The sequence below is a fragment of the Seriola dumerili genome, unplaced genomic scaffold (assembly GCF_002260705.1).
Source record: "Seriola dumerili isolate Sdu_G_001 unplaced genomic scaffold, Sdu_1.0 BDQW01000040.1, whole genome shotgun sequence".
Classification (NCBI taxonomy): Eukaryota; Metazoa; Chordata; class Actinopteri; order Carangiformes; family Carangidae; genus Seriola; species Seriola dumerili.
Window position 1 is genome coordinate 1,717,305 of NW_019174295.1, and position 19,221 is coordinate 1,736,525.

At 41.7% G+C, this 19,221-nt stretch overlaps 1 protein-coding gene across 1 annotated transcript; it reads right to left on the reverse strand.

Moving 5' to 3' along the window:
- Window positions 1-1,450: 1,450 nt before the first annotated feature.
- On the reverse strand, window positions 1,451-17,136 carry LOC111217006 (cell surface glycoprotein MUC18-like). Its single transcript, XM_022738691.1, has 15 exons — window positions 16,984-17,136; window positions 15,702-15,930; window positions 15,521-15,591; window positions 15,301-15,388; window positions 14,667-14,846; window positions 12,990-13,117; window positions 10,701-10,845; window positions 10,322-10,437; window positions 9,981-10,122; window positions 9,079-9,209; window positions 8,239-8,380; window positions 7,627-7,662; window positions 3,350-3,479; window positions 2,525-2,642; window positions 1,451-1,786 (listed from the first exon to the last, which is right to left on the reverse strand). The coding sequence occupies exons 1-15, from the start codon at window positions 17,134-17,136 to the stop codon at window positions 1,784-1,786; spliced, it is 1,812 nt and encodes a 603-aa protein (XP_022594412.1). The 3' UTR covers window positions 1,451-1,783.
- Window positions 17,137-19,221: the final 2,085 nt, after the last annotated feature.

The window sequence follows — 19,221 nt, forward strand, 5'->3', positions numbered from 1 at the left end:
TTGCTCTTCTAAAGGGATTTCAAGAATCCACAGAGACTCTTTGACCCGTCTGGATTTGGGAAAAAAAGAAATATTGTGGAAATATCTTGTATAAATGAATGTACAAATAGAACAGAAAAATGCAACAGATATTACAACTTTTCACTTCAGGAAAGTTTGTTATTTTTGGACTTGTTTGATCCTATTTTGATCCAGATGGTTTGAAGATTTTCAAAACACCTTCAAAACAGCAGCAAGTGTTGCGTAATGACCTGGATTTTCTAACTGCCCACCCTCCACACTCTTAGCTCTATGACTCAAATTTAGTTATAATACAAACTGGAGCGAGCTGTTGATTGACATTATATGTGTTCCTACCTTCCACAGCTCTACATTAGTTTCAATCTTTAAAAACAACAACAATGAAACTTGCTGTAGAGGTCGGTCATCATCAGTGTTTCATGATAGAGATTCGTGGTAATGCAGAGCAGATCTTTCTAATCAATCTGCGGTAAAAACTGCATTACCGTGGCATAACATTGTAACTGAACAGAAAACTCAGTGATGGATTTTAAAAGTCAAGCAAGTTTCCAGTGTCAGTCTGTTGATTCTCAAACTGAAAACAAAAACCAGCGACCGCCTGAAAAGAAAGAAATGATTGTAGAAACTAATGATTGTTGTGTGTAGTAAAAGGCTTAAACATGCATAACACTGAAACACGTCTTCAGGCTCAACTACCTCTTAGTGGAAACAAAGAAAACACACAGAGCAAACCAAAGAAACAAACAAAAAAAAAAATTCAGTGTATGATGCATTCTCAAAACAGGCACAGCAGATCACTAACCTTTGACCTTTTCACCTTCAGTAACAGTCCAAGGCCACCACTAACAGGTCTGTACACTACATGTATTTACAAACAGTACAAGGGCTTGACAGTAGTTTGCAAAAGAAAGGCAGCCAGTGTGTGATTGACAGTGTTTATAGATGTTATAACTGTTGTGGGTTTCTCGCCTTTCAAGCTTTAGTGTCTCCTGATGGTTTCACTTTTCCCGCAAAAAAAAAACAAGACACTGTTGCTTGAGGAAATGTCTCAGATTTCAACATTAATTTCTACAAATATTGGAGTCAATCAAAAGTCAAACTGAAGCAAACACACCGACGAGCCTTCCCTCAGTGTGACTGTGAGCTGCCGCAGAGGAGCAGCTAGTGTTTTGGTCTCTGACGTCATGTCCCGTCCTGAAACTCACCTGGACCCATGAACACGGATCAACATGCACATGACCCAGACGCTACCAAGAACTGAAAATCTGAGTGCCAAAATATCTTAAATAACAAAATATATATAATATATACACTTTCATAAAAAACAAAAACAAGAGTTGACGCTGCGTACGAGACGACGTCATACACACACTGAACAACAGCCAAGAGTTGAACATAGTTGGAGGAAATAGTACAAAACAAGTGGAGGAACTGAATGTTTCAGGAAGCAAACATTCACCTGAAAGGAAATACACATCTGTACATACATACCTGTGTGTGTGTGTGTGTGTGTGTGTGTGTGTGTGTGTGTGTGTGTGTGTGTCTGTGTGTAAGGTGAGCATGGATGTGGTTGTGTGTTGCTGTCTAAATCTACTGAATACTGCTGAGAACAAAGCATGATGGGGGAATGTCCGGACAGTGGGGTGGGTGTTACCCTGCAGGTCACAGATCAGTGGGCGCCTCCTCTGCTCCAACACACACACACTGACTTCATGTGTCCTGCCTCCTGCTGCACGACGTCACTGCAGAACCGCCGGGGACTTTACTGAGGGAGACAGAGGAGGACGTCAGCGCAACGTAAACTTCTACACAATATTTTAGCTACAGTCACTGCACATGACGTCTGAGCTGAATTTATTGAAGCAACATGAAACACAATACTGTATATATCGTCATGCCCCAGGTCCTTTAAATTCTCATATTCATTCTGCTGTCTAGCTGCTACTAGCCGTCATTTTAGCCACATTTAACAGCCAAGCAGGAAACATTAAGACACTGGAGATAATATTGAAAAACATGAAACTGTCTCTTCGAGCCTCAAACACTCTGTTGGTGCTGCTGTGAATCTAAATCAGGTCCAGACATGCTCATGTCATCAGTTTGTTTTCTGCATGTTAGCAGTTGTTGCAGGTTTATTTATAACCATTAAATAATTGATGGGAAAACCCCTTAAATTATTAATATTAACTAATATTATCCCAAATACACCACATATTCAACTGAAATGGCGTCTGCGTAGTGACGGTGAAGTGGCTGTAACTGAGCACACTCTGCATTTCCTGACATGCATCTGTGTTTACCTCTAGCGCCTCCCTCAGGTCAAACTTTACACTGTAGCTTCACAACTAAGAAAACAAAAGAAGCGTAAAGGTGGGTGTATGACGATTGTTGTGGGACATAGTGGATATGGCAGCCTCTAGGGGACACTAGCAGGTCTTCTGAGTCCTGTTTTTTTTTTTTCCCTTGTGAAATAATGACACTATTCATCCACCACAATAGTTACCTTGTCGCTAGGGCCCTTTTTGTCTCCGTTGACGGCCTTTAGCAGGACGGCTTCCTCATTCTTTGTGTTGCTCTTCATCTCCACAACAATGTCATCTTTGGTGGTCTTCTCTTTGGTACTGTCAACAGAAACGACAGTAGGAAACGGAGGACTTCACAGGTGCTCTCGGTTCTGAGGAACAGACCTGACCCACCCTGAGGTTCTCCGCTGTGTAGTCGGGTGAGTTCGGGCCTCATTTTACTGACGAGGGTCTGGAGTCTGTTTCCAAGTGACGAGAACTGAGGCCAAGCTTATTTTTAGGAAAATCAGTAGCCTAACACTATTTAAGATATTAAATTACAATTTAAATCATCAAAATTTGGTTCCCAGATATTAAACAGGTTAGAGCGTTGAGCTTCTAGTTTTCACTCAGTGATAAAATCGAAGCACAGCCTTCGTCTCTAGCTCTGTATGATGATGTCGTCAGACGATTAAACCAGGATTTTAGCAGCAGCTCGGAGATGGCTTGTAAGTGACTGCTGGTTAACACGTAGTCTTAATGGGGCGCGTATGTGAGCACAGAGAGGAGAGAGGCAAACGGATAAAGGTTGAAACCGGACGACATGAGACAGAATGCAAATAACCTACGACGCTGGCCAGTGCAGAGAAATAAGATATATCCGGCTTTGCCCTCACAGACGACACATGCTCAACACATCAATTCATTGTTGGTCTTTTCAGGGGATTGGTTGACACTATGTAAAATATAAAAATATCAGCAGTGAAAAAGTGTTGTTGTGTGGTTCTGCAGACATTATAGACAGATTTAGAAGAGACAGTACTCACATCTCCTGCTTCCCCGAGCGTCCACAGGGGATCTTTCCCTTCTTATGAAGGAAGTAGAGAACACTGCCGAGGATGGCCAGCAGCAGCAGACACAGTATGATCACCACTATGATGACTCCACTGTCCTCAGCTACACAAACACACACACACACACACACGGACAGAACGGAGACGGCGAGACAAGTGCACGTTAGTGTCGTTGCATTCCAGGCAAAACTTCTCATCTCATAGTTTGACAGCAGTGATGTTTAGAGCTGATTGTTGCCACCACGAATGACAGTGACAGTAGGTAGAGCCTTGGCTTGACTGTTGAGCAGCCAAATAAAACTACTGAGATCATGACTCTCCACACAAACCAAGTCACATCTGAGCATCAACTTCTGGACAAAGTTCTGAGGGGAAACAGGCTGGATTCTGTGTATTTTTTACTTCACCAATTTTACACATAAAAGTCAGTTCACTATTCCTGTGGAGAACTACTCCGCCTGTGAAAACAGTTGCGACCGTTGTATAAAGTCTTCTGAGTCTCTCAGTTTGAGATTAATGGTATAACAGAAAGCCTGTGATACAAACTGGGAGTGTGAATTTGAAAGACCTGCGATGTTTTTTTTCCTCACACAAAGAGTCTGATAAAAAAACATGCTGTCATAGGACGTGTAGGAGTCTCTGTCTCTGTAACTTGACTCACACTTTCCAAGCTCTTTGTCTCTGGCACGTCTCCCTACTTTACAGCATAGCAATACTAGATTGCTGAAGTGCCCTTTTTAAAATAAAGAAAAGGTCAATTCCTCACCTTCAAATTACACCACTTCAACCAAATTGTCTCTTAAGCGGCTTATTTAACAAAGTCCATTTCCTCATGCATAAGAAATAATTAGCAGAGCGTGAAATTATGTGCGTTACATTTCAGCGTTATTAAAGCGACAGGATGATGCAGCGCACAAAAGTGTGATTTATTTCTCTCAGCATCTGTGACCTTAAGCCTTCATAACTGACCTTACATTGATCACATTATCCACCCAGATCGTGAAAAAGATTCACTTTAAATTTATAATTAGCTGGATACGTTTGTTTTAGAGGCACAATTCAAAAGAAAAACAAAACGTTTTTCACTCAATTTATCATTTCAAGCCTCGTCTAATATTCTTATAGGGACTGGGAAGTTGTATTCCTCTTCGTAGTCTAATTGTCTAATATTTTTAAATAACTTTTCTCACCTAACATCTAATATCACTAAAATATTCTTTTAAAATATACTTAGTGGAAAAAAAATCTGTGTTGGGCAGGTGCAAAGTAACAAAAACTAAATTTTACATTACTACTAGTGGAGCAGGGACAAACTATTCTTCTAGCTGGTTCTGAATGTCTTCCTTGCCCTCAGGATGGAGCGCTACTCTGGTGCTATTCAGTGGCAGTGCCGGTTGAAAGCAATTATGCAGCTACTAATTAAAACAGTACTAAGTCAGTAAACCCCCCCCCCCCCCATGCAGGACATTTGCATCCACAATTTGCTGATATTTAGTGGAATCCATTCTTGCCTCTATCCGTGCAGCAGCTCCTGTGCCACCGGCTGCCACACAGCCCCAAGGCAGAATATTTCCACCCCCATACCTAACAGCTGGCAAAGGAAGGGGGGGGGGGGGTTACTATGTACTGACTTAGTAAAGTGCCCAAACTTTTGTGCATTAACATTTGTTTGCTGCAGGGGTTGCATTTACTTGTTTTGACTAAAACCAAAAATTTAAACATGTCCTTTGTCCAGAGGTCCAAACTTTTGCATCGCATTGTGATTTTATTTTGTAATTTCAGTCGGTGCATCCTGTGCAAAGTTTCTTTAAATACACAGGAAGACATGTATTTTCTAGTTGTTTGTAATAATACAACAACTGTATTCATGACACACCAAGATCAAGACTGCCACAACCAACACAGCAGAAAGTAATGCTGTAAACAAGAGATTCCATCGTAACCAAAGTGCAAACAAAACACTGGGCCGCTATTGGTCAACTGTGCCCGTGCACTGCTGTTAAACTAACGTCACTGTTTCCAGATTCGCAAAGGAGCGTGTCCAAGATGATGATGATGAAAGAATGAGAAGAATATCAGTGTACTACCACTAGCACAGAAAAAATAAATAAATCAGAAGTCATGAGACACATTGTTTTAATTCGCCAACATAAAAGTTTCCCCGACTGTTCCATCTCTCCATGGCGTGATCACGCAGCTACAGTAGAGCCCCCTCACCCTCCACCCAACACCTGAGATGAACTTTCCTCGTTCACCCTCCTAACCATGTGAGTTTGTTTGGTGAATATTTTGCTGAAAAAAACAAAAACACATAGAAAAAATAACAGAACTGAATATTTTGGCCATTAATATAACAAATATATATATAAAAAAAAATCGCACAAAAATGTAAATTTCTCATCCCTAAGCTCATAACTGTTGCAGTAAAGTTTTGAAAAGCCTGTGGATTTGAGTAATTAAGAGGCAATCCGGTCGTTTGCTGCAGCTGGGAGCTCATTTTACATTTAGATTAGAATTTTCAAATCAGGAGACAAAGACGTGAGCAGAGAGGTGGAACAGAAGAGATACTGTACATCATTGTTTTCACTCCCGAATGTTGTTTCTCTTGGAGGTTTTACATAATATATTACCATTTCCTCTTCTGAACCAGTTTGTCACCGAGTATCTGAATAGTGTGGTAAACAGGTACAAAATACAGAGGGTAAAATATAGTACGTATGTATCGTCCATTGATACTGCAACAATTTAAATCTAGTTTTAACAGGACTTTTTCACAGCAGACTTTCTGTCACGGTAGGAAAAAAAACACAGGTGTTGCTAATAACATTAACGATGGCTCTGCTCAGTTCAAGTGTCCCAGTGAGACACAGTGAGACACAGTGTGGCAGTGAGCCCGCAGCATAACTCTGCCATCATTCATTTCATTATTTACAACTGTGCTTTTCCTACTGCAAAATGTCTCAAAATGTAGAAAGAAAAGGTCTATAGTGTAACATTAGGCATAATATTATCAACTTAACATTAAGATCACTGCATTAAGCTTGCCTCCTGTTATTTTAAGACTTTATAATTAAATGATACAAATGGATTTCTGGCCACAACCCACCAAGATGATGATCCAAGATTTCTCCAAACTTGACAGAGGTGCTTTATGGAGTGATTTATTTGTTTTTCTTGCAGATCTTTTATGTAATAAAGGAAAAGTAAATGCTTTTCCTGCTCAGACTCAGTCTCCCTCTGCCTGGACTAAATGTACAACTGGAGTGAAACCTCACAGAGAAGACACAAAGACTCATAAATTTACTATCAGTTTGGGCCGAAATTATTATTAGCCTTCACCTAAAAGTGATACTATTATGCTTTGAATTATCCAGATCAGCCTTCTGCATACACTGAATTCATGAAATCTGAGAAACTAAGACAGCGCAGCGCTTTTTCTGGTTCTCAGTGTCACAACACAGTGATGTCATTTACTGTTAAAGTAGATCTTCTTCCACTTCTGGTTGAGTGTGTGTAGAAACTCTCTGCTCTGAGGGACTTTACCCGTGTTTTTATTCCACTCAAACTGACTGTGTGACTCCTTAAAAGATATTCTCAGTGAATAATTACAGAAGCAAGCAAATATATATTTCCTGAGAGGAACACAACACTCTGCTCTAAATGTACTTCACATTGTTTTTTTGTTTTGTTTTTTTTACGGGTGCCCATTGTATTCCCTGCAGGCTAGTGAAGATTTTAAGGGTATGAAGTGACGGCTCAGATAAAGTCAGAAAATTGCCTCATAATAATGCCCCTCTCCATACTTAACTGCAGTTTTTCCTGGTATGTAAAAATCCACTATAAAACACGAGACTGTCTGGAAAAGTCAGTAAATGTGAGTCACTGTTTTGTGTCTAACGTGTTTTGTTTGTTTAAAAAAAAAAAAAAAAAGTCGGATGTACAAATAATGTATACCACTGCAGAGCATTTGGTCCGAGACTTATAATGAATGTTGTGCTTGCATTTGCTGCTGTTATGATTTTTCACACTATATCAAACAGAATATTCAATATGCCCACAGGCCATCCTAAAGATCTGCCAGCAAACCAAAGACAGTCCTGTTCTAGAGTCTCTGCATGAAAGTCATAAATAATGGATGTAGTCCAACCCTTCATTGTCACAGACAGAACTCAGTCTAAAGTCAGAGGCAGAAGAGACCTTGAGAGAGGGAAAGTTTTTAACATGAAGAGACGTTAGGACAACGGTCTTACCAGGAGAGAAGGGAGCAGTTGTGGTGACCCTGGGAACTGTGAACAAGTAGAACAACACTTAGAGTGGGCAGCTGTCCACCAACATTACCCCAATACACACACACACACACACACACACACCATATTCAATTTGATCCCAGTTGCTTTGGTAATTACACACAATCCCATATTCCTCTGGAGATGACTATGTGTAATGGCGCCTACAGACTGAGGATATAAATTCATTGCAGGCCACACGGTACAACATGGGACTCATCAACTTTAGTACGACAACAAATTTTGGGGTTATGTAGACTATGTAGAAACGAGGCAAGTAAAGAATAAAACTTGCAGCGTGTCATCCATCTGCACCGTTACAGTGGTAAACAATAAATGCGTCATTTCATGCTGCATTCCTATTGGTTGGTTCGTAAACTTTAACACTGTTTAATGCAAATGTTAGATTGTTGATGATTTCTGCTCTAAAGGCCAAGGATGCAAGAAATCACACGGTTTCAGAATATTGAAAAAATAATTGTTCAATCATTTCAAAACCTGAAGCGGTTTCCTCTCCACCCTGTTAATCCACATCATGATGCACTCACACAGTGAGAGAGAGAGAAAAGCTCTTACTGGCTTTGACGCTGAAAGCCTTCACCTCAGTGCCCATGTCATTGGAAGCATTGCACTGAGCGCTGATGTCCGAGGTGACCTTGACTGACACCACACTGTGGGTCATGTGCTCATTTGCCTTGCTCACCACCTCGTGCCACCTCTGCAGAGACACACACACACACACACACACACTTTGATGATGGGAATAACGTACATTTCTCTCTTTACAACTCTGGGCATCAACTGCTATTGGCAAATGAAGGTCATGAGACTCCAAAATACTGCTGGTCGTCTCACGAGAAAAAAGATTATAATCTCATGGTTGGCTGAGGAGACGCCTCACGTGACGAGCTGCAATATAACACTATACAGTAATGTATGTAAAAGAGGTTTCACCTGCAACTCACCAAAACCACACTCACAGAGCTGCTCTGTGACGAGCTGCTCCAACAAACACTTCAAAAACCAAAAAACCAGACCAGGAGTCTGCCTGCAGATCTACTGCTGGCTATGTTTCAACTTTTACAGTTTCACTTATTTCAAAACTTTTACAAACATGTGTTGACATCCACATTATTTTTTTGCTGATTTTCCATAGATTCATATTCATCTTTGTTGAGCAGCACATGGTTTCCTTTCAGCAAGTCATGTGGTCAATTTAACAAAGTATAAAACTTCAATATAAAATTTAAGAAATGAAACTACAATATTAGCATTTGGTTTGTAACTACTACTGCAGTAATGGCAGGAGTTTAATTCAATATGGGACAAATGTTCACTTCAACTGTAAATGAACACTGCATGCACGATGGATTGCATGTTGTGAAGCGCGTTGGCGCCGTGAGTTAGAGCGTATACCTGGCTGCCGATGATGTTCCAGGAGATGCTGGGCAGCGGATGGCCCTGAGCCTCGCAGCTCAGGTTCACCACCCGGCCTGTTGCCTCCTCCATCTGCACCTCCTGATCCATGCCCACCAGCTGGGGACCACCTACATACACACACACACACACACACACACAGTATTCAATGTGTCTGCCATTAACAAGCCTGCTCTGCTCCCGATCTGTTTTAACTTGCTGTTACTAGAAACTCAACACCGCCTCCATGTTTACCTGTTGACTTGATAGATTCAAGATCATGTACATGCACTAATTCCACCAGTACAGCAGCAGAGTCACGTCATGCTCACCCCTGCTGCTGCTCTGAGGTTTAACAGAAATACTGAGCTACTGTCAATGCAACTCAACACTTCCTGCACAGATGTTACACATTAAAGGTCCTCCTGCAGCCTGAAATGGCACGATCCACCTCTTTCCTGATGGGTTTTTAATGTGAGAAGAAGAAGAGGAAGGCCGCACTCATTACTCAACTCCTTTTTTACCTCAAGTTCTAAAGATCAACATTTCAGCACACCGCCTTCTTTTAAATAAAGCCCAACAGGTACCTGGCTGACATTTACAGTAACTAGCACAGGTGTTTCAAATCAGAGTTCTCAAGGTCATTAACTTGGAGGAAACAGAAATAGAGTTTGTAGATAGGCTATTCATTAAAAAGTCACACAACAAAAACAATAAAGTAGAACTTTTTTTGTGCATTAGAAATACAAAGAAAATGGATGTAAAAATTACCTAATGACAAAATTATTTGTTTAACTTTGTTTAATGTTGAAAGGGCGTCAAAGTGTCTGTACTGTTTGGAAACTTCTCCTAGCGTCACAAGTCAAGAGAAGTTGGTGAGTTGGTGGGGGGGGGCGACTGACCTTGGACGATGATGTGAACGGAGCCGCTGGTGTGCAGGGCGGGCAGGGAGGGAACGGTCACCTCACATATGTACTCTCCTGTTGTTTCGTAGGTGACGTCCTGCAGGTGCAACGTGTTCCCCTTACCCACCTGCTTCCCATCCTACACACACAAACAATTAGAAGAATTGTACCGTTTTCTATAGTAAAAAAGGGTATTGTACTGCACTGAAACGTGTTTGTATGATATATATTAAGCTTTCAGCTAGTCTCAACATTTTTCTATCCTCTCACTGCCTGCTCCTTGTAAGATTTTGAAGCTGATGTAGTGTAATCTGTGCTGAAGTCTGAAGTGTACGTACCTTGTACCAGACAGTGGATGTTTTCAGGGAGGACAGAGCGTTGCAGGTTGCGGTCAGATCCTCTCCTTTGAGCATGAACTCCGAGTCTTTAGGAACCACCACGGCTGGGTCCAAATCTGCAGACGACAAACACAGAGAAAACATGACACAGAAGACGGCGTCACAAGGTTGGGTGGAATGAATTCAAAGGTGAAAGGAACAGTTCGTATTTCTGTCTGAGACTGAGGTGATCAATATGAATCTCATGTCAGTGCATTAAATGTGGAGCAGACTTTCTCAACACAGATCTGAAGCAGGGGAAAACAGCTCGCCCAATATATGTTATGTTTTACATGTATGTGTTTGTGTGTAAGTTTCTGCAGGTGTGGTCGGTCCTCACAGTGCACAGTGAGCTGCATTTCTCCTTTGACCTCGGTGTATCCGTCGGAGTCCAGAGGGCGACACTGGTAGATGCCGCTGTCTTTCCGCGACACCGGTGCCAGGATCAACACGTCACCTCTACTCTCCAGGTCAACGTCCGGCTCCTGCAACACATACTGTGTCTGTGACCTGGTTCCATACTGTGAGCATGTTAAAGCGATGAGGAAAGTGAGCTACGTTAGCATAACTTTAGCATTACATTAAAAAAAGGTGACTGAGTTCCTTCAGTTTTGTGGAGAGAGTGTTTGTGGGTGGAAAACAGCTGATGAATCAAACCTGCCCACCCGTGCATCATGTAATCTTTGGAGTTCTCTTAGAGAGCGATCAAACACGGTGAAAATCCTGCTTTGGTTGCCAGCCTAAAATCATAGTTTTCCCAAATGATGCATGATTTCATCACTTTCAACTTTAAAAATAAAAAGCTGATGACATCTGAAATTTATTGCCAGAAGCTGATGTCGGTTTCAGGAATTATTTTTTTTTCTTTTCAGTCTTCTATTACTAGTTTCGGCCATCATGGCAACACAGCTGAGATGTGGGGACACAGCTCCAGAAGCAGCCACAATTTACATCAGAATCCATTAGGGCAGCAACCACAAGCTGTCAGACTCTGAGACCGTGTTTAAGCAAGCCCTAAATATTTAAGCCTAATATCTAAATCTGCTTACTTTAAAGTAACAATGAAGCACACAACATGTGTGTTACGCTGTTCACTGATCTGTAAAAACTGTGAGTCTGTGCAACTATGGTGAGTATGTTTGGACAAAACTGAGCCTAGTGGGCATAAACAACTGACAGTGTGAGCGATAACATTTGACTGGTTCATCCATTTCACTGTCCCTTGGTCCAGAGTGAAATATCTTGACAGCTACAGGATGGACTGTCATAAAACCGACTGTAGTCGTAAATCTTCTCCACAACATCAACTGTAATAACCTCCCATAGCCTGATACTGTATATACACAATGTCTCAAAATGTAATTGGTGGCATGACAGTGGAGGACACAGACATAGAAATAAAAGCACATTCACTGATTGACCTGAAGATTAATGAGCAGATTATTATTGATCAATGAGGGGAAAGGACTCACACAAAGCTGAGGAGCAAAATCCCAACTCTGTATCCCAACAATACAGAGTCAGGCTAACCTTTTTTTTTGAGTGAACAAAGAAACGAAGAAATAAACATATTGGTTGATAACACAAGAAACCTAAATATACCTCCAGACACAAACCACATACAGCCCCGGACCTCTTTAAGCATTACACAGGATGAGGAGAACAGTGGGCCTCTTCACCGAGTAACAAGAGCACATTCATTTCTAATAACACACTCAATATCATAAGAGAAACACGAGTGCGTAAGTGATTTACTGAATTTACTTTCACATTTTGGTATTAAACCATTTAATCTTCTATTGCTTTCACACACCCTCTAGTGCCACTCTCAGGTCAAATAATAATGCAACATTTTCAGCTAGCAACCTTGCCAACTCTCAGTTCGCAAAATAGTTGCTAAAGGGACAATAAATTCAGTTTATTCAAAATGTGTTTGCATCATAACTGCAAATGATTTGTTTTGTGGAGCAGTTAAAAGTGGATAATGCAGCACATGAAGAACAGGAAGTAATGATCTTATAACAGCAAAATTGGCTCTTCCTTTTCATCCATATAACAATTGTGTTTTCTTTTGCGTAATGAGCCTGGCAGATTGAGTCCTGACAGACGTTTTGTCTGGTTAAAGCAGTGTCTAGCAGAGTAACTGTCTCCAGAGCTCAATTAATTTTATTTTGAGAGAGTAAAATATTGCATCATAACACACAAAAAAAAAAAAACACAAGAAAGAACAAACACATTTTTTCTTCATCGTCTTTCACCATAAAAATTACACTTTAAACTCTAAATCCGTCGTTCCAACAACCACAAACCAAACGTCCATGACTGCCCAGTTATGAAAAGTTAAAACGGCGGTCAGCTGAGTTTTTTGTATTGTCTGCAGATACAATGGATGTGTGTCTGACATGGGAATGAGTCCTACCCATGAGCCCCGTCAGTGTGGCCTCCGGTCTCGGACCCCAGCCTGGATCTGCAGGGTCAGAGCTGACAGAGCCTTCACAGACCTTGCACACTCATGTCTACATGGGGCCCTGTGAGCTCTGCATATCAAAAACATTCCCTACATGTCTCCTGTGTGTCACCCATTCTCTCTTGGGGAGTTTTAGGGTGAGAAAAGACCCTCCATTCTTACTTGTTCTCTGCTGAAAATGAAGGGCGGCGGGGGGTTGCCATCACCCTGGCAACGCAGCTCCACAGTATCCCCCTCTTTGACCAAGCCCTGGGGCGACTCCTTCCACAGCTCCACCATGGTGGTGGGGTCTAAACACACACACACACACACACACACACACACACACACACACACAAAATGAAATTAAGCAGGCTTATTCAGCGAGCTGCTAAAGTCACTTTAACAAGGCCATTTCCACAGCGCTGACAGCACAGACTGAGTTTGGCTCTGCCTGCCACAGCGTCCCTACAAAACTGTTTCAAACAACAATGGGCCAACAGAGGAGAGAGGAAATAATGTGGCTGTTAAAATGCTTTTGGATGATGGGAATTTAAATTAATATGTCATTACTGAGTATTTCAGGGTTTAAAGAGGTATTCGTGCGATTTAGCTTTGCATTTCCTTAGAAATTAAAGAAATGCAAGCAGCAAAGACCAGGATAACCCGACAATCATCAAGCTCCAAAAATGCTTTTATTCTGACCACAGAAAGCTCCTCCACAGCATTAAAAGACTTACTAAATTGCTCTTCATGAGTAAAATTGGTGGAATTCCCCTTTAAAAGACAATCTGTTGTTTCTGTAATTGCTTAAGAAGGAAAATAATCTATTTTAAAATTACAATACTGTAGAGATTTTCCTCCATGACAACAGGACACAGGCGTCGAAGTTGGAGGGCAGAAAATTAGCTGAATAAATAAGAATATAATAAATAAGCTGAGCTGTGAACCTCTAACATGACGCTGCGTCTTCTCAAGTGTTACACAGACATTAAAAAGTTATCATCAAGACTCTTATGGATGCGTGGGTTGCAGTGTTCCTGATGCGGCTCATGAATATTCCAATAACAGCTTGCAGGTTTGACCAATGCATTAGCATCTGCTACAGTCAACTGAAACACAGATGACTTCCAGCAACAGTCACGCAATGATGTGCAACAAAACACAGAGGACTGGATTCAATACAAATCAACAGTCTCTACACAACACATGTAAAAATAATATACAGAAAATAAAAAAATCACAACAGCAAGTATAAAACAAATCGATAGAATTAAGATAAAAACAGGATTAAATTCCAAAGTCACTATAAATGAATGAGAGAAACATGACTTACTACAGTATTGTTTTAAAATATTACAAATTAGAAATAAACAAATTACAGAGAGTACAATGTTTAACCTGAAGGTTTCCAATGGAGAGTAAAATTATATTTTTAACATTCCTTTTATATTCCTTATATCTATAAATATTTTCCCTGTTTCATTTTCATTTCTTCTGCAAGAAGATGTGAAATTAGAACAGACAACTTCAGAAACAAATGTCTGTAGTCTGTCTTGACTTCAGACTTCACTGTAAATTATCAGGTTGCTCAAGTAAGCATATTTTAATCTGGTTTGTTGGAGGACTGCTGAAAAAAATCTATTCGTCTTAACCCAGGGAGAGCACGGAGAAAATAAGTTTGCGTCTATGTCTCTTAAACCTTAACCTAGCACAATCAAAAGAAAAGAATTTGTAAGTAAAAGCCTGAGTGGTTGCTGTAATTTTATGTGGCCTCACAGCAGAGGAAACAGTGAACTGACCGAACTGAGGTTGGACTTCCCAAAGATGACAGGGCTTTGGAGGAATTGTGTTACTCACAGTGAACAGTGACGTTGACGCTGTTGGACTCGACTGTCCTGATGGCTCCCGGGACAAAGAAGCTGACCTCACAGGAGAAATGGGCGTCCTTGTCCTCCTTGACCACCTTGTACTCCAGTGTGCTCTGGACGGAGTAGAAGCCACTGGACTCCCGGGTCACCAGGATCAACACGTTTACATCTGAAGTGTGTACATCAGTATGTTTACAATAAAAACATGTTTAGCAGGTAATATATACTACAGCTGCCATTTTAGCTTAGCAGGTTAGCTTACTAACATTTACTACTTAGCATTAAACACAAAGTACAGCAAAATGTATTAAGATTCATCCTGTGGAGAATATGAACAAATGTACCAAATCTCATATAATCTGTGTGAACCAACTGACAGATATCCCCAGAGCCAAACCGCTAACATGGCTAAAAACATCCCAGGTTTCTGAGATGCTTTTGGTTTTTACAGTTTTGTGTATAGAGAAAAGATTTCCCTGCTCCAAAGCTGTATGAATGAGCAGAACCCTGAATTACAATAGGGAAAAGTCACGGCCTTTAATTAAACCAGGGGAAAGACAGGGCTGCTACCTGGCAGACCCTGTGACACCGACACAGCGGGTCCATCTACTGTTTGCACTTACGTCCTGGTGAGGACATCAGTGGCAGGCCGTTTCTGTACCAGGTGATGTTGGGTTTAGGGAAGCCGTTCTGAGCCTCACATGACGCAACCTGGACAGAGAGTCACAATGACAAATCTTCAGCGGAGCACGGGAAACTCAAATATTGACAAAAACAAAAGACTTTACATCCTGAAGATTATTGTACCGCTCGCTCTCAGCATCTAAGACTAAGTGGACTCACCTTAGACGGCACCTCGTTGGTCACAGATATTCCAGTAGGGACACCCTCGATCACTGGAGCGTCTGGAGGAGCTGAATGAGGAAAATCATCACTTCAGTTTCATGAAACAAAGATAAATCTTTATGACATTCTTAAGATTTTATTCTACTTTTCTTTCTTTTTTTTTTGGTGACTTCCTTACCAAACACCCTGAGGTGGGTCTTGCCCTCAGCACTCCCGGCAGCCAGCCCATTAACCTGGCAGAAGAACTCCCTCTCGTCAGAGATCTGGACGTCCTGGATGGTCAGTTGAATTCCCTGCTGATCCGAAGTCACCTGGATGCGACCGCTGTATTCTGTGTTGTTGTCCACCACCTGCTGATTGCTGTCGCCGTAGAAGATCCGCTTCCGGGAGCTGCTACTGATCGCTCTCTGCGAGAAAACACACAGTCAAGGCACACTTCACCTTACACTCAGCATCTCAGATAAACAGCATTTTAAGGTTAAATCAGTGGTTGATATTGGCCAGTGTTGCCTCAAGGCATGATGGGTAAAACATGTGTCCAGCTGGTTTCTCTCTAACTGACTGAAGCTTGGTGTCGGACAGGCAGAGCATCAGATGGATCCTGATGCGTCTCGTCTGTGTCAATGTTATGACAACAGGCAGTTTTTAATTTTGAATAATGGTTTAAATAAAGTTCTAGATTTCAATAGTTTCCTATGATGGAATGATGTTCCAGGCAGAGTTGAGGCACATTACCCCCCCCCATCAGGATTAGACACTAGACATTAGACTCAAATGTTTCCTTATACATTTTTATCAGCTGTTGGAGCTTAACTATTCTTACATATATAAACATGAGTTGTACACAGTTTATAAGTGATATCCATATCATGGATTTAGAAATGTAAATGTTTGTGTCTCGTGATCTGTTATTAAGAGCCATGAGAATCTTTAAAAAGCACAAACTTGTCAGTGATCATGTAAAGAGCAAGTCTGAGAAAGCAGGAAATACGAAATGCCTTTTTCACACACTGATTTATAATCATGTTCGTCTATTAATAACCGCAGATGACCTTGACATCCCTTGTGTGCGCTGGAATTCCTACTGATCATATTCCTACTGACTAAGTCTCTACATTATTCCTGCTCAGCACCCTGGTAGATGAATGAGCCTGTAGCCTATAACTTTTAAAAAAAAAAAAAAAAAAAAAAAAGGGTTAGTGAGCATCCATGTCGAAGAAAATCATCTTAAAATCTTTAAATCATCTTAAAATTAACAAAGGAGAGAGTCTAGGTTTGTAGGTCTCAGCGTTTACCCTCTTATTTCTTCTGTTTGGACAGATGAAATGTGGTGCTTCAACTAGAAAATGAGCTGGGGTTGATGATTCAAATTATTGAGGAGGGTGGGGGCAGCCCTACCCAGTACATGAGCAGTTGGATAGACAGTGTCAGTTTTCCACAGTGGGTCCAGCAGTACTCACCACAAACCACTGGATCATGACAAAGCTGGGCTCATTGTTGGCGTCAGTGAAGCTGTACTGGCAGGGGATCTGAGCCGAGTCACCCAGGTACGCCTCAACACTCTCATGCATCGTCAGCTCCACCTTGGCCCAGGCTGAAAAACACAGAGACATGCACATAAATCAACTCCATGCTTTCTGCGGGTGCTGCACCCTGGGCCCCGTATTATACATGAACCATTCAAAACAGTAACAAACTCCAAATAAAAAATGGAATTCACTGTGACTTGAACCCAACATCGTTTCTTTATATCCAACTTTAATTTCGACTCAATCCTAATCTAATTCTAAACTGCCCTGTGTTTGGCAAATGAATGACTTGTCTTCCCAGACAAACCTGGAGCCAGTCGGCCATGTTAGCAGAACACAGAAGAAAAGGCTTCTTGTCCGCATAGCATAATGTTCATCCCCTTCTGCCTGGCTGACTGTAACCACAAAACCACATCTTGGCCAGAAAACCAGTTCCCTAGGCATCATCGAGAGAATGCAGGCATAGGAAGGCTAGCCAGTTTGACACTGGGCTGTTGAGTCAGACAGCCAAGAGCTTTCTTAGCCATGTTGGACTTGGCTGCTGTTATAAAGGGGCCAGCTCACACAGTGACAAAAGAAAACAAGATGGCACGAAAAAGTCCATTTTCCCTGTTTAATCTGGTTCGGAGTTGGTATGCAAGATGATAAAGGGTACGCCTGCCCCCCCCCCCTACACTGCCAGGTGTCACTGTCACTGATGTTCAGTGGATTTAATCTGTCATGTGTTGTTTTTAACTATTTTAGAGCAGTCTCACACACATCTGCTTACTCTCACCACTTGATTTGTCTGCCGGACTTTTATTCATGAGCACAGCAAAGTACAGAAGTATCTCTGTATCTGTCTGTTGCTTAAAAGTTGTGGCTCCTTTCCTTCAGTCATATCACTTGCGTAAACCTCGGCTGAGGCTGAAGACTGATCAGATCTCTGCAGCCCGCTCTTCCATCTCTGCTTGAGGCTAGCAGCTTGAGGCTATATTAGCTGCTGTTAGCGTAACATTCCCAAATCTCTGATCAAACTGTAAGTGGTCGAGTTGCATTGTGGGAATGTACGCACCAGTTTTTGACAAGAAAAAAAGACAATATCTCTGGTTCTGCTGCATTAATTTTGATCCTTCTTTTAACTGCCCACTGTGAGTACCAGTGTTATAGAGGTGCAATGCGACATACATGGAGCACTCTTCTACAGAAATGAATGTACTTGGTTCCTTTATACTCATGAACTCTACAGAATAAAGAACATGATACAAAACACAAAAGTGAGAAACAAGCTTTATTGTCTTGAGGCAGAAATATTCATATTTTTTTCATTTGTATTGTGTTTTCTGTTATTAGTATAAGCCAAAGTCTTGGGGCACTGTGCCGCTGTATTATGTGGGAAAATATACATTTAGTATTGTCTAATACGCCGAGGCAAGAAAAAAAACAAACAAAACACACCCAGGGACATTCCAGTTGTTGTTTTCGACAATTTAATGCTTTTCAAAAATAAAGGAAAACAATTAGCAAGAGCCAGACCTCAGTGTCCTCGTATGTGTTTTCAGCGTTGGTTGAAACAGACCATGCATGAAAAAAAGCTTTAAGAGTCCAGTTGCCACCCTGCTGCCCCCATTCAACCGGCTGCTCCCCCATCACCATCACCCCCCCCCCTCCGCCCACCAAGCACCAATCATTTTCACAACTCATTTTTTTTCTGGCTGTCCCTCCCTCCTCTGCCTGGGCCTATGCTCAGCCAACCATTCCCTTTGTAAGACAACCGGCGCGCCATTGTTCCCCACCTGGTGATCAGACCCCCCCCCCACACACACACACCACCCCCCACCCCACCACCCCCCACCCACACACCTCCACCCGACCACCAGTCAGCCCAAAGATGCCATTTCATCCCCAGAGCTTAAAAACTGTTACTTCCTGGAATATCTATGACCAAAAGTTAGAAACAGTTCATCATGTACTGAGGTTGTTGTTTACTACGACAAAGATAATGTGAGACGGCGTTGAGACAAGAAGCAGATTATGGAGACTGGAGAGCAAAATATGTCACAGAAGTCAGTGCAAAACTGTTTTGTCTCTTTGGGGCCGTGCTGCTAACTTTTCAGCTAATCCGATTAGCACTGGGGGGCTGCTGGGGATTTGGCTTCCAAAGCCAACCTGGGACCGGTCTTATCTGTT

What these genes read in the sequence shown, in the direction of transcription:
- LOC111217006 (XM_022738691.1), bottom strand. Translation starts at nt 17,136, where the DNA reads ATGTCTCTGTGTTTTTCAGCCTGGGCCAAGGTGGAGCTGACGATGCAT. An exon ending in TCATGATCCAGTGGTTTGTG is followed by an intron (nt 15,931 to 16,983) that starts GTGAGTACTGCT and finishes GTTTTCTCGCAG; the next exon opens with AGAGCGATCAGTAGCAGCTC. An exon ending in CCAACGAGGTGCCGTCTAAG is followed by an intron (nt 15,389 to 15,520) that starts GTGAGTCCACTT and finishes CTCTCTGTCCAG; the next exon opens with GTTGCGTCATGTGAGGCTCA.